The sequence below is a fragment of the Psammomys obesus genome, unplaced genomic scaffold (assembly GCF_907164565.1).
Source record: "Psammomys obesus unplaced genomic scaffold, mPsaObe1.curated_primary_1811, whole genome shotgun sequence".
NCBI lineage: Eukaryota > Metazoa > Chordata > Mammalia > Rodentia > Muridae > Psammomys > Psammomys obesus.
This window is the reverse complement of record NW_026596069.1, coordinates 11,553,906-11,569,000: the sequence shown is the minus strand read 5'-3', so window position 1 is coordinate 11,569,000 and position 15,095 is coordinate 11,553,906. Positions and strand designations below refer to the sequence as shown.

The 15,095-nt window shown below is 41.7% G+C and overlaps 1 protein-coding gene across 2 annotated transcripts in view; it reads left to right on the top strand.

Moving 5' to 3' along the window:
• Positions 1-14,227, top strand: part of Elp2 (elongator acetyltransferase complex subunit 2) — a 35,112-nt gene extending 20,885 nt beyond the window's left edge. For both annotated transcript variants that reach the window (XM_055625556.1, XM_055625557.1), the window contains 9 exons: positions 1,242-1,311; positions 1,753-1,848; positions 2,005-2,062; positions 2,626-2,698; positions 6,273-6,465; positions 7,860-7,981; positions 9,442-9,575; positions 10,010-10,117; positions 13,897-14,227. In XM_055625556.1, coding sequence (XP_055481531.1) covers positions 1,242-1,311; positions 1,753-1,848; positions 2,005-2,062; positions 2,626-2,698; positions 6,273-6,465; positions 7,860-7,981; positions 9,442-9,575; positions 10,010-10,117; positions 13,897-14,050 — 1,008 coding nt within the window. In that variant the 3' untranslated portion in view covers positions 14,051-14,227. The remainder of the gene's footprint in view (positions 1-1,241; positions 1,312-1,752; positions 1,849-2,004; positions 2,063-2,625; positions 2,699-6,272; positions 6,466-7,859; positions 7,982-9,441; positions 9,576-10,009; positions 10,118-13,896) is intronic.
• Positions 14,228-15,095: the final 868 nt, after the last annotated feature.

The window sequence follows — 15,095 nt, the reverse complement described above, 5'->3', positions numbered from 1 at the left end:
AATAAAAAAGAAAATGGTTCTATTGCACATAAGTGTTTATTACTATGAGTGGAGTCACAGGTGAAAGGTAAGAGAGAGTGCGTGAGCAGAGTTAAGGTCAAGGCTCATGGTGAATTGAAGCGAGAACTAGAGAGTTGAAGGAAAGTACTGGAGGGCTTTAGTTCATACTGGTGCTGTTGGTAGAATGTGATGAAAAGCATTTTGGAACAGAGTATTGTGTGGGAGCCCAGAGTTTGAGGGGATAATCAGCAGCAGAGTGGGAAAGGCTGGAGAGAGCAGAGCCACAGGAAATGAAGGTCAGCTTCATGGGTGGCACTTTGTGCCTCTGCTTTCTCAGTTGCCAACGGCAGCTGCTTCTGCTTGTGCTGCTACTGTTGCTGAGGGATCCAGAGGGAGCTCTGGGTGGCGGAAGAGCAGGTTCAGGAGATGTTTAGTTCTAGGAAATGAAGTGGGGTTTTCTGGGATGCCAGGAAAGGTTTAGCTCCAGGCATATACTTGGTTCTTTGTGTTAGAACACAGATTTTGTTTCCATTCAGGTTCTGTTTTCATGTTGAGTGTTGGAAAAGCATCAGGATTGCTTCTCACTGCCCCTTTCCACACTGTAGGATAGCATGCAGTACCTCCCATCTAGGTAGCTACACTCAGTCGTTTGCTGTTTTAAATCCGTATCACTCATGTCTAGTTCCAGTATGTATGTTAAAGTTGAGTTGGTAAACACTCGGCATATGGTTGTATACCATTTCTGATGGTTAGCATATGGTTCACATGTGTGTGCCAGATCTAGGCAGACTGTTGCCTCTTTTTATCTTACTTCACTGTAAGTAAAGTAGCTTTCAGTTATTTGCATGTGTGTAATAAAAATGTCATGACTGTGCCTTTTTGAGCTATATCTCTGTCTTGGCATCTCTTGAGGCCTTCTTGTGGGCAGAGTCCTTGGCCTTACATTTCTGCCTGCTGGACCTGTTAGACCCTGCCGCCCACTAGGCCATAGGCTTATGGTGAGAGCTTACCTAGGAGAGATTGTCTGATGGAGATGGGGTGGTGGGTAGGCCCTTTCTGTCGGAGAGGGATTGCTTGGAGTGGCATCTGTCAATTCAGGAGTTGGAAAGATTACAGACAGCAACGCCTAAAAGGCTGGAAATAGTCTCAGCATTTATGAACATTACTTTTTTTGTGGTACTTGAGGAATCAGTAACTTTTAGTGTCTGAAATGTGAATATTGTGCTTGCTTCTCATTTTAGCAAGATGAAGATCTTCCAGAAGGAGCCACTGTTCCTGCATTGGGACTATCAAATAAAGCTGTCTATCAGGGTAAGGATTTAGTCTCCAAAATTATTGAATGCCTCTATTACTTAAAACTTAGTTACAGACTTATGTAATATGCACCCGATGCTCCCTTAGGCCTGTTTTTAAGCTTCATGCTTTGTAATAGCTGCTCTGTTTACATGTAGGCCACTGATCCAGGGTTTCACAGAGCGCTCCAATCACTGGAGAGATTGTGAGCAACTTGCAGGCTCAGCTATATATGCAAAGACAAACAAACAAACAAAACTTGTGAATATCTAGGTGAAAGAAAATGGACAGAATCTTTATTGGAATTCAGTCCTATTCAGGAGCTAGTTTGGAAAATATCTTTGTAGTCTCATGGACACAGCTCTGAAACACACTATTTGAAAAGGCCTGCTTCTCTCTGATATGTGGCTTTGAGACATTGTCATAGCAACTGCATTCATGGTGTCTGTTTTTCTCTAGGAGACATGGCCTTTCAGACTTCTGAGGAGGAGGTGCTCTTAACTAGCCCTGCCTTCGCGTACCCAGAGGTGACTTTTCAGCCTGCCGTCCTTAACGGTAAGAAGTGACAAGAGACAAGTTAATGAAATCTGTAGTACAGTCTACTCTGTGGCTGTGGCCCTGAAGTAGAGCCATGGCTTTCACTTTCTGTTTGGCTAAAAATAGAAAACAACTATAGTATTCAAACCTTATAGAATTTAAAATGTCTTGTAGAACCTCCAACTGAGGATCATCTTCTGCAGAACACATTGTGGCCTGAAGTTCAGAAACTGTAAGTTGAAATTTCTTTTTAGAGTCAGTCATAGGTCCCCTTATAACAACTTTCTCTTTCCCCTTCCTCCTGCCTACATTTTTCTCCTACCCAGCATAGCTTCATAGGGGTGAGAATCAGACCTCCCGTGGTTTTTTTATTTTATTTTATTTTATTTGTTGTTGTTTTGTTTTGTTTTTTTACATTGTTGTTTATTATGTGTATTAGTTGTTTGGTGTTAATTTCAAAGATAGAGAGACATAACATAGTTTATGCTTCTGTTTGTTACTCAGCTGCTCATCTTTATCTGTGTTGGTTTCCATCAACATCTTCCATGGTGGTTTATTGGACTGGTGGGCATTAGACATGAAAACCTGTGTAGAAGTACATTTTCTTGGGAAGCTATCGTTTTTCTCTGGTTTCCTGCTTTTTCCCTAAATAGTTACCTAGGCAAAGTGTGATACTCATTTAAAGAATTGTGTATTAGGTTGAAGGAATGATCCTTTTCACTTTAAGTTTCATGCAGTGTAAGAATAAGTACATTAGTAATACAGAAGGCATATTTTTTTCCCTTTAAATTTTAGGTATGGACATGGCTATGAGATATTCTGTGTTACTTGTAACAATTCAAAAACTCTACTTGCCTCTGCTTGCAAGGTAGGTGTTTGTGGTGTATGTGTGTGTTTACTTTGGTCACAGGTAATTGGAGTCATTGGGCTTTTGCAATTCAGCAGATATAGACAGAATTCACATGAAATGAGCCCTTCAGGTACCATCGCCTGAATCTCTTACATTCTCGTCTCCTCAGCTCTCTTTAGAAACATTTTAAACTGTTTTGGAACTCATTTATTCTTAATGTTGATCTTTAACAGTTTCGGTTTGGGGGTGATGGTCCCTATGTGCGCACAACACACGCAAATATGCATATGACCTTACCAGTGCTTACATCACTGAAGACAATGTCCTCTGCAGCAGGGAAGCTCACCAGGTCTCTTATTTACAGGGGTGTGCAGTGGCTGCAACAGCACCCTCCTTGCGAAAGTGAGCCTGGTGCTTGGGTTGTCATAAGGGATCTTTCCAACTTGGATTGGAAACAGTTTGATGGCATATTTGCATGTTTTGGATCTCATGTTGTTCCCAGTCTAGACTCCAGACTGAATGAGGATGCCTTTTAGAAGCTCCAGAGCCCAGTGGCCGTGGGTCATGTTGGCCAGGCCATCATATCTAGCTACACCAAGCTGCAGAGTAAAGAGCATGTGATTGAGGCCCCGTGTAAGACCATGTTCAAGTTCCCTGTCTACTACCAGATCCATGTTGCAAAGAACTTCAGCTTCCCCGTATTTAAAGCAGATGAACTTAATCGTGTATCTTAAATGTGGCTCATCCCTGATGGCTGTGTGGTAATGGACAAAGGGCTGTTTTCTGCTGAAGGCTGCTGCTATGCTGAACCTGCCCCCTCCCTCCAGTCATGTTCAGTAGTAATTATCATATCCTGCTCACCTTGAAAGAAAGAAAAGGGGGTTGGGGATTTAGCTCAGTGGTAGAGCACTTGCAAGCGCTCGGCCCTGGGTTTGGTCCTCACCTCTAAGAAGAAAGACAAAAATAACAGAAAGAAAGAAAAATTCCTCAGCAGCCATTTAAGGCCTATAGCTCGTAAGGGGTGGGGCCTTGTGAGTTCCTCCTGCCAAGTGTTATTTTTATAAAGTATCTTTAAGTTAGGAAAGTAATTGTTGTCCAACTTTATTCTTTTCTGGGTTATTTTATTTTTGTGTGATTTTAGAATCAGCTTCAGTTTCTACAGAAAGTATTTCCAGTCTCTTTGGTGGTGGCAATGAATCTGTAGATAAATTTGGGAGGATTTTAACAATATCTGAATTACTCCCCTACTTTATATAAGTCTTTAATTTCCCCTAGGGATACGCTTTTAGAGTAATGTTAGATTTAAAGAAAAATAGCAGTCATTGTCTAAGATATCCGTGTACCTCATTCAGCTTTCTCTGCTGTTCACATAGTACCTGGAAAATGTGTAGTTTTTGGTGTCTGGTCTCACACATTTTGTGAGTTTTTTCCTTTTCCATATGTTTTATTTATAATATATATATGTATAATTATATATATTATATATGTGTAATATGTATTTATATTTATATTTATAATATATATGTATAATTATATATATTATATATGTGTTATATATATATTTATTTATATTTATATATATATTTATTTTTTTGAAACAAGGAAATTCACTTTTTATACCAGGCTAGCCTTAAACTCATTGAGATCTGCCTGCCTCTACTTTTCAAGTACTGGGACTAAAGGCAGGTGCTACCATGCCGAGGATATTGGATGAATTTTAATTTTTAGAGCCAACCCCACTTTACAACGTATTTTCTTTATATATTATCCAACTCAGTTCGATGGAAGTTTGTTAAGAACTTTATCAAGGACTGTTGACATGCTCAGTAGGTAAGGTGCACCATTAGGTCTGAGCTTGATCGCTACATCCACGGAGTGGCAGAGAACCAGCTCTTGCAAGTTATCTTCTTACTTCCACAGTTGATTTCTCTCTCCCCATACATACATGCACACACATGAGAAATAAGTAAAGGTAAAAAAAAAATTTTTTTTTAAGTGATGATTCACACCTGTAATCTCTATGCTTGGAAGGTAGAGTCAGGAAGAGTAGGAACTCAACAGCTTTGAAGCCAGAAAACTTAGAGCAAACAGCAGCAGCAAACCAGTGGTAGTTTCCTTTGGTATTTAGGTATGAGCAGTTTGAACTTCATGGAAGTTTCTCCTATTCTACAATTCTCTTGATATAGCTTATAAAACTGTTACTTTTTTTTTCTAAGATTTTTATTTTTGTTTTATGTGCATGAATGTTTGCCTGAATGTATGTCTGTATGCATATACTTGCATGCCTGTGGAGGCCTGAAGAGGATGTTGGATCTCTTGGTTCTAGAGTTAGAAGCAGTTGTGAATTCTGGGAACTGAATCAGAAGAGTAACCAGTCTTCTTGGCCACTGAGCCATCTCTTCAGGCCTCTCCAATATTTTTATAAAACCTTCATAGATTTTTCTGGGAAGACAATTAATGGAGGTGGGTTTTTTTATGGCAAAGGTATTAACTTAGTTTTAAACTAAAGTTTAAAACCAAGGTTTACTTAATTGGTGTTCTGTTTCTGTGAAGAGACAGTATGACCAAGGCAACTCTTACAAAAGAAGGCCTTTAATTGGGGCTTCCTTACAGTTTCAGAGGGTTAGTCCATTTTTGTCAAGGTGGGGAGCATGGTGGTTGCAGGCAGACATGGTGCTGGAGGAGAAGCTTAGAGTTCTGTATCTGGATCCATAGGCAGCAAGAAAAGAAAGATACTGGGACTGGCTTGGATCCTTGAAACCTCAGAGCTCACTCCCAGTGACACACTTCCTCCAACAGGGCCACACCTCCTAAACCTTCCAAATAGTGCTACTTCCTAGTGACCAGGTATCTAGATCTATGAGCCTGTGGGGGCCATTCTCATTCAAACCACCACACTACGTATGAATCTTTTAATGGGTGCTAAATAAGGCTGTTTTAAGTGACACAGTTATCCCTTAGGATCATTTCAGTAGCTGCAGAATCACCAGTGATGTTGTTTTTTCTATTGTGGTAAAAACCATGACCAAGGCAACTATAGAAGGAAGAGTTTATGTGGGCTTATAGTTTCAGAAGGATAAGAGTCCATCAACATCACGGGAGGCATGGTGATAGAACAGCTCACATCAAACCAGGAAGAGAAATGGGGACAGTCCTTTGAAACCTCAGAACCCTCCCCCAGTGGGATACTTCCTCGAGCAAGGCCATACCTTCTAAGCCTTCCCAGTCACCAGCTGAGTACCAAGTAGTCAAATAGTCAAGTAGACTGTGGGGGACATCTCATGTAAACCACCAGATGGCATCTTTTTATTCTTTCTACTGGAAATACCTCTCCTTGCCCAGTCCTTTTGTGCACACATTGCACATGGGTCCCTTGTGAGTTGTCTTTTCTAATCCTACTTATCTCTACCTTTTCCTAGAAATTAGGAAAAGGTAACCTGTGTGTAACCTCCCTGGAGTTTTCTGGAGGCTTTTGTGGAGATATACAAATAGATACATTCAAATAGACCCACAGAAACAGCATGCTATGTTAAGTGTGTTCTTTTGGTTGGTTTCTGCTTCCATGCGTCAGTGTCTTACCTCTGTCCTGCAGGCAGCCCAGAAGGAGCACGCAGCCATCATACTCTGGAGCACAGCATCTTGGAAACAAATGCAGAGCCTTGCTTTCCACACTCTGACTGTCACACAGATGGCCTTCTCACCTGATGACAAGTTCTTACTGGCTGTTTCCAGAGATCGAACCTGGTCTTTATGGAAGAGACAGCATGCAGCCTCCCCCGAGTTTGGTAAAGCAGCCTGTGTAGTGAAGTTGTCTGTCCACATTTAGCAGTTGTGAAATCAAGAGAAAGGTGACAGGATGGAGACAGCCTCCTGCCTCTGAAGTTCAGTGTTCCTGGGCAACTGGGGAACACTTGGCTTTTCTTTTTTCTAAAGTATTTATTATTTATTTTATGGAGTGGGCATAGTCAGAGATAGATCATTCCTCATAGCCCCACAGTACAGACTGTATTTCAGATTTTGAATTTTGATCTTCTCCTGAGCTTTGCCATATGTTATGAGGGGTGGGTGGTGGACCCACAGCTGTCACAGTGAAAGCCACTACTCCACAGCAGTGTGTAAGCTGCAGGGACATCAGTAGACCAGGTGTATTAGGTGTATTTTTGATACAATAGTATTTCAATCCATGATCCATTTGTCAGGATGTAATGCCACATCCTGACTCCTGACAATTTGGATTTCGAGAAATCAATTTGGAGTTTTCCTTTGACATCACTTGTGACTTCCTGACTTACAGCACTTCATTTCAAAGTTGGAGTGCTAGACCACTGAGATGGCTCAGCAGGTACAGGCACTTGCCACCAAGCCTGAAGACTAGGCTCAGTCACTGGAATGCACATGTGGAAGGACAGAGCCAAGTCCTGCACACTGTTCTTTCACAAGCACTCCTGTATGCATGTGTGTGTATACATGTACATACACACCCACTACATAAATAAACAAATGTTAAAAATAAACACAAAAATAAAAGTTGAAGTACTATAAATAACATAGGTGTTAATTTGTTGTAGCTTTTTGGGTTATGGATTGATAAATTTATTCTCTATAAGCAGTTATATAGTCCATATAAAGCTTAGAAGTTATCTTTAAGCCTTCTGCTTATGTATTATGAGAAAAATACGCTTTCCCTTCTCTCTTTGTAGTATTTTTTCAGGGCCTGGAGAGATGGTTTAGTGGCTAAGAGCACCATCTGTTCTTCCAAAGGACCTGGGTTCAATTCCCAGCACCCACATGGCAGCTCACAACTGTCTAATGCCAAATCCAAGGGATCTGACACCTTTACACTAATGCACATTTACAAAAAAAGGTGGGGGGAATATGATTTATAGTATTTTTTCCTTAATACACAGATCTAGATACTTCTGGAGTACAGTAAAATCACCCCAGACTTGTTTTAGATCGTAAATTAGCCTTTAGTTGACTGCCTGAGAGATTTCTGTTGCCAGGCACCAGAGAGTGAGGAGGCAACATGAGCCATGTGCACCTAGTCTTGAGGCTGGCAAGGGCTGGGTTGCTGGCCTCTGCTGCAGAGTGGGTGCCCGGTAGATCATGCTGCAGGTGAGAAGAGGAGGTGCCAGTCCTGCTTTGTGAGCGATGTATGTGTTTTGTTTTGTTTTTTCAGACCCATTTTTCACTCTCTTTGCATTCACCAACACCGTCACTTCTGTGCACAGTAGAATCATTTGGTCTTGTTCCTGGAGTCCTGATAGCAAATATTTCTTCACTGGAAGTCGAGACAAAAAGGTATTTTTTTTTTCCAATCAAAGATAAAATTATTTTTAAAAATGTAAAAGAATGTTTTTGCAGTTATGTTTAACAGCAGATTTTTCTGCCTTTCTGATAGTTGTTTACAAATTTGTTCATGGCTTCCCCGTGTACACTGAATGTTTTTCTTGTTAAACTCTACAACTATATTTCTCTGAAACATGAAGAGAAGACCCTTTGGCAAGTGTCTGTCATCACGTAGCCCCAGAGCAAGATGAAACAGCAGAACCCAGAAGAGCAGGAGGGGCTGGAAATAGCACTTCTTGTTTTTGATACTCTCATGAAAATGAGCTTTATTTGTGGCTGTTAAGCTAGTCCAAAGGATGATATCCAATTCATTAGTGCTGGGTTCAGGTACAGCACCTTACTTGGGATTTGTTTTTTTCATTCTGGTTTTATTTTTAACACAGGCACTGGGAATCAAACACAGGTTCTCCTGTTTGTGTGGCAACCCTTTAAAGGCTCAACTGTCTCCCAGCTCCCATTTTTCAGTAGTAAAGGTTATGACCTTTTAATTCAGTGACAGAGAGGGGCAGAACATGACCGAAGGTTGAAAAACTTAGGAAATCAGGCAGCACTCTGAAACTCACCCTTCCCCTTGTTACCTGAGGCCTGCCCTTGGCTCCTTCTCGTCCCTCTGGTTTTGTGTTCTTTAAAACTTTATCTTTTCTAAGTCTCCTAGTCCAGGATGACTAGCATGGTATTGTGTCTCTTTTCATAACCCTTCCCTTTCTGGTGATAGAAATCCAGGTAAGTGGTGGCACTCAGATTAAACATGTCAGTGTGGGCCTGCCAGCATCATTCTCCCAGACTGGAAGCTTGTCCCTTGCTGGTGTTGAGCATAGATCCCTTGCTGAGCTTGATCTGCCTAGCTCTTGGGATATAGTGTCTAAACAGACCAAGTGCATTTGCTGCAGTTTCAGTAATGTGTGCTTCCCAGAGCCTCTCTTCAGAATCATGTGTTGGTCCTGCATCTGCAGCTTTCCATTTTGCTTCCTTCTCCATTTCTTTGTGGCTAGTCAGGCACCCGTGAGCCGTGGTCTTCCACAAGGGAAGCCTTGTGTCTTGTGTAGAGTATATTGTTAAAGTTCTATCCTCCTGATAGCCAAGTTGACTTCCTGAGCACTAAGTAGTGTAGAAGACTGGCTTCCTCTCCAACAAATATGTGGTGAGTTCTGAGGGTGGCACCTGCAACCAGGACATGACGTGTGGGATTTTACCTCGTTAGAACCATGTTGTGTGCTACGGAGCATAATAAACAACACTCTGTGCTCTCTGGGTACACTTCTGTGTCTGAGCTCTCAACCTGTGTCTGCACACTGTGGCTTTTCTGTGACATTTAAAAGCCTCAGAACAGATTGTTTTCATTGGCTCCTAGGACCAGAGTATAGCACTAGAACCCTTGCAGAGAATGCCTCACAGTGTGATTTGTGTTCTAGGTGGTTGTGTGGGGCGAGTGTAACTCCAGCCATAACCCCATGGAGCACCCCATCGGCCCCTGCTCCTCCGTCCTGGATGTGGGCAGTTCTGTGATGGCTGTCAGTGTCTGCCCTGTGCTGAACCTGGCCCAGAGGTTAGTTTCTGTGGGATTTGGTTGTTCAGTAGCATCTCAATTTTTGTTTTGTTTTGGTGTGTTTTGTTTAGTTGCTGCTGCTTTCAAAGTGCTTATACTTATGAAAAATTTGCAATCTTGGAATTCCATGATTGGTGCTTAAATGGGAATAGGAACAAAGTTTCTTATTTCAGACTATATGCTGCCTTGCTTTCTGTCACAGGCAGCCTAGGGAAACAGGGGTCAGTGCAGCCTGCTGGAAAAACACTAGCTTGAGGGCTTTGGCAGCTTAGGACAGATGGACCTGCCTGCATCCTCTGCAGAGAAGAGACTGGGGACACAGCAGAGCAGTGCAGGGTGGGCGACTGAGACACTATAAGGGAGCACTCGAGCAAGTGGAGGTAGGAGAAAGTCATGCTCAACCAACCTCTGTCATCTCCCTGCCTTGAAAACAGGTATGTGGTTGCAGTTGGATTAGAGAGTGGGAAGATTTGTATATACTCCTGGAACAAGACCAATCAAGAAATCAATGACTGGACCTGCTGTGTAGAAACAACTCTAAGGTATGTTCTTCCTACTTTGCTTCCAGCTGATTAGATAGAAACAGTGGTGGGTTTTGGTGGCAATTTTTATGAACATTTTTATGGAGAGAGACAGAAATCTCTGTTTTACTGACAGTCAAGTAGTACCTCCTTGCTAGTAAGTGGGACTCAGCTTTTGGTTTGCTCTACTAGATTGCTGGGTTTTGTCATGCTGCTTTTACAGACATTATCCATGGCTGCCTCACCTTGCCTCTCTTCTCTGTTCTTTCCTTTTTTGAGCTGGGGTCTCATGACTGATCTTCCTCCATCTCCTGAGCTCTGGGATCACAGGCCTGCACCCATCACAGCCGTTTTTTTAATGTGCTGGGGATGGAACCTAGGGCTTCGTGAATTCTAGGCAGGCTTTCTACCAGCTAGCCACCCCCAGTCCCAGCAGAGGCCACTTTAATTTGCTTTGTGGCACATGTTATTGTTTCTGAATGCCTAAGCTTTTCAGTAAGTCATTATTTTTCTGTGCTCATTTTCTTGGGCTTTTCGATCTTCAAGTTCCTACTATTTAAACATAATTTCAAATACTGTTCTAATTGCTAGTGTCGTGATGAGCATGAGAGATTAGAGAGAGCAGGCCTTTCACATCCCTGTGAGTGTGTTAGTGCTCATTGTAACTGTTGGTTAAATTGTGTGCCCGCTTTGTTATTGCTGTTGAAGTAGCTCCTGCTCAGCTTGCTCTGAGTGCCTATGACATTCCATCTTCCAGCATCTGACCTTCTCGCTCTTGCCCTCCACTTTCCTTTACTGCCTCCTGCCTTGTCTGTACGCGATGCTCTGCCCCTGGTTTGGTACTTAGATTTGTACCATGGCCTCAGTGTGAGAAGCCAGTGAGCATAGGAAAATGTGCAGAGTTCAAGGTTTTCATTTGACGATTCTTTCTTTGTCGTTGTAATGACAGGCAGTTTGTAACCTGAAAATAATTCTTGATTAAATACATTGAATTATTTAAATAGCTGCTATTTTAATTACTAAATTTTAACTTTTTGCTAGTAATGCATTCACAGAAATGTAAGCAGGAGTTTCAGATTGGCTTCCTAAGGGCCATGTCTTGTAATTAACTGATTAATTTTGTGGTGCTGGGGATTCAGCCAAGGGCCTTGAGCATGCTGGGGTGTACTCTACCGCTGAGTTACATCCCCAGCCTCCAAATCTGTTATCTTTCCTCTGCCCTCTTTATCTACCTCCTCCCCTGCCCTTTATGTGTATGTGTGTGTCTTTTTGAGACAATTCTACTGTATAGGTCTGCTTTGGCCTAGAACTTGATATGTAGACCATCCTGGACTTGAACTTGCAACCATCCTCCTGCCACTGACTCCCAAGTGCTGAGATGAACACCTGCTTGGCTCTCTGTATTATGTCTGTGCATGTGCACCTGTGTGTGTGTGTGTTCAGACATGTGCCCATCTCCTTGTACATGTTCAGAGGTCTGAAGAGGACATCATGGTCCTGTTCTTCTGTGCCATGTTTACTTGAGGTAGGGTTTCTGGTTGAATCGAGCTAGGCAGGTGGCCAGCAGGCCCCAGCAGTCTTGCTGTATCTCCAGTCCACACAGCACTGGGGTTCCAGGTATATGTAGCTAGTTTGCCTTTTTACGTGGGTCCTAAGGACTTAAACTCTGGTTATCCTGTTTGAATGTTGAGCCATTTCTCCAGGTCTCTACATATCTTTTAAATATGATGTGTTAACATTCGAGATTTAAAGGAAGTAATAAAACAAACAAAAACAGAAAACAACAAAAACACATCCAAACAAACAAATGAACAAAAAAAGGACCCCCAAACCCATTCTTTTATTTATGTAAATCAATAAGTTCTGCCCTTCAGAACGGCCTCCTGGAACACATGCACTATTGATCGATCACCACTTCCAACAATTTGTTGACTAGGAAGAGAGAAGCATGTTTAATGAATGCTGATAGTGCCCAGGGCCCTCTGCTGATGTTGCTGGCTTAACACTACTTTTGGAACTTCTCTTTCAAAACTATGTCCCAGGGCCTGAAGAGATAGCGCAGAGGCACTGGCTGTTCTTTCAAAGGTTCTGAGTTAATTACCAGCCACCACCTGGTGGCTCACAACCATGTATAATGACATATGGTGCCTTCTTCTGGCGTATAGGCACACATGCAGGCAGAATATTGTATAAACAAATAAATAAATCTTTAAAATAACAAAAACTATGTCCCAAACCTTGATAACTTGTGATATGAGAAAAACCAATAACAATGTTTTTCTAGAGTTGCTCAATTAGATTTTGCCTTTTTAAAACTCAGCTCCCATATTTATAGAGCTTGCTCTTCATAGTGAATCTCCCATTTCTATTTATGTAAAATGTTTCTGCCCAAGTGACTTATGGCTGCTTTAATATTCAGATTCCTCCTTATGGAGAGATGAGCTCTCATTAAGCACAGTCATGGTCTGTATAACATGGAAGCATTTCCTCAGGAAACATTGCATACGACAGCATGTTTTTGTAAGCTGTGATATCTTGGGTCTACTCTGAGTTGCACATGACTCCCTGTGCTGAAACAGATCAGGCTTATTAGCATGCGCTTGTATGGGGAAAACAGACCTTTAAGGGAGCCTCAGGCGGCCCTCACTCTCTGAAATATGAGGTGAACAGCTGACATGTGGCTAGCTGCCTAACCATCTCCTGCGCTCTTTTGAAAAACCCCAGTAAACTCTGTGGCTTACTAAGCTTGACTGGGCTGGGTCCTGTCTGCACTCTCTGTCTAAGCAAAAGGTCCTCCTTCTGTACCAGAAAAGCTCACACTCACTAAGGGCCTGTGTTTTCAAACCCTGTTCTCCAGACTTGCACCTCATTCTCATCCTGGCATGTCTGAAAGAGACCTGTGCCTTGTGCTCTCTCTCAGTGTTTCTGCCTCAAAACCTACCAGAGTTTTGTTTGCTCTTGGCTTTATTCATTTTGAGCACATGTTTACACATGTCAACAAGGAACGTGTCGTAGATTCTCCAAGAGCTATTGCTAATCTGTTTGGTAGCATTTTGGTTCTGCCTTTTGGGGGACCCTAGGGAACAAGAGCCTCTAATATAGTTTATTATCTTGTCTGATGCCCTGCAGTTAGGTCACCCTGAGATCATGGCTCTCGCTGTGTGGCTCACTGAGGGTTTTACTTTACTCAGCAGTAAAAATATTAAAGCCCGTTTATTTCTTGGCAGTGTCAGCACAACAAAATTACAAAATTGAACTACATTCAGTAATCTTGAAATTATTAAATAATTGAATTAAATCTTGCATTACAATGTTATCTTAAAAGATTAGCTTTTGAGAAATTTTACATTTGCTTATGTGAGCATGTGCATGCAATGGTGTGAGTGGAGGTCAGAGGTCAACTTGCAGGAGTCAGGTTCTCACAAGCATTGAACTAAGGTTGACTGGCTTGGTAGAAATGCCTTTACCTACTGAGCTATCTTACTGGCTTCAGAAAGATTAGCTTTCCAGTTAGTCATTTCAGTCATTCTACTGATGATTAAAACATTTGACAGAAATGTATTATTTCTTGTTCCTTTGGACATTGTCATTGGCCAGTGAATAAGATATTAGTCTGTTTTGAAGTTAAAAGAGATATTTTCAATATAGGATTAAAATTACTAGAATATTAATTAGACTTCTAGTCATGTTATAACAGCTGTAAGGATGCCCTGGTTACATGTGTAGTTCCTGTGTAGGTGAACTCCAGTGGGGTGTTCTGCAGTCATGACTTTCATATGATTTTCCTATCTTTCTTGCAGCCAAAGTCACACACTTGGTATCAGAAGGTTATGCTGGAAGAACTGCAATGGGAGCACTGAGCAGAGTAAAGAGGGCTTTGAGTGGTTGTACTTTGCAAGCTGTGGCGAAGATCACACCGTCAAGATTTACAGGGTTAACAGATGTGCACTGTGAAAGACTTGACCACACCCCACTGTCCTGATGTGTCTTAATGTGTTTGTTATGTAAATAGATCACCTTTCTTAACCTTCTTATTGACTGAGTTTCCCTATCTGGATCTCAGTCTTTGACTATCCGAAAAAGTCTGTGAACATACTCTCTACATGTGCTTTAAAATTTTTTCTAATGATATTTTATGTGTGGGGGTGTTCTGTTTGTATGCATGCCTTGTGTATATAACGTGTGTGTGCTTAGTGACAGCAAAGGCCAGAAGAGGATGTCGGATCCCCTGGAATTGGAGTTACAGATGGTTGTGAACACACATGGTTGTGTGTATTGAGAATAGAGTCTGGGTCCCCTGCCAAAATAGCCAATGCTCTGTCTTTTTATTTTTTAATTGAAAACATTTTATCTTACAATGTATTCTCATCATGGTTTCCCTCTCAGATCCTCTCCACCTTCCCACCCACCCAACTCTCTCTCTCTCTTTATAAAAAATTCTCTTTCTTTATAAAACAGACCAAAAAAATCATAATTTTTAAAAAGAAGAAAAATAAAATCCATAAAGACGTAAAATTGGAAACCATAATATATAAACAAAAGACCAGTAAGACAAAAATCTGACAAAGCAAAGCAATATGAGGGAAAAAGTCTACAAATCAAGTTCATTTTATGTTGGCATCTACAGCTGCTGCTTCACATGGGGCCTACTCTTGAGTGGGCTTCATCTATCCAGTGAGACTCCTTTAGAGAAAACATTTTCCACCGCAAGCAGATGTCAATTGGAGATAGCTTCTCGATTAGGAATGGGAGCTAATGTCCATTTCCCCTCCCAAAAATGAGACTTGAACTGACTTGAACCTGTGCACGCCCCATGCTTGCTGTCCCAGTCTCTTGAGTTCATGTTTGTGCACTATTGTGTCTGGAAGACACTATTTCCTTGTCTGTCTTAGTCAATGTTCTATTGCTGTGAGGGGCTACCATGACAGTGCCAATTTAATTTAATTGGGCAGTGCTTACAGGTTCAGAGGTTTAGTTCATTGTCATCATGGCAGGAAGC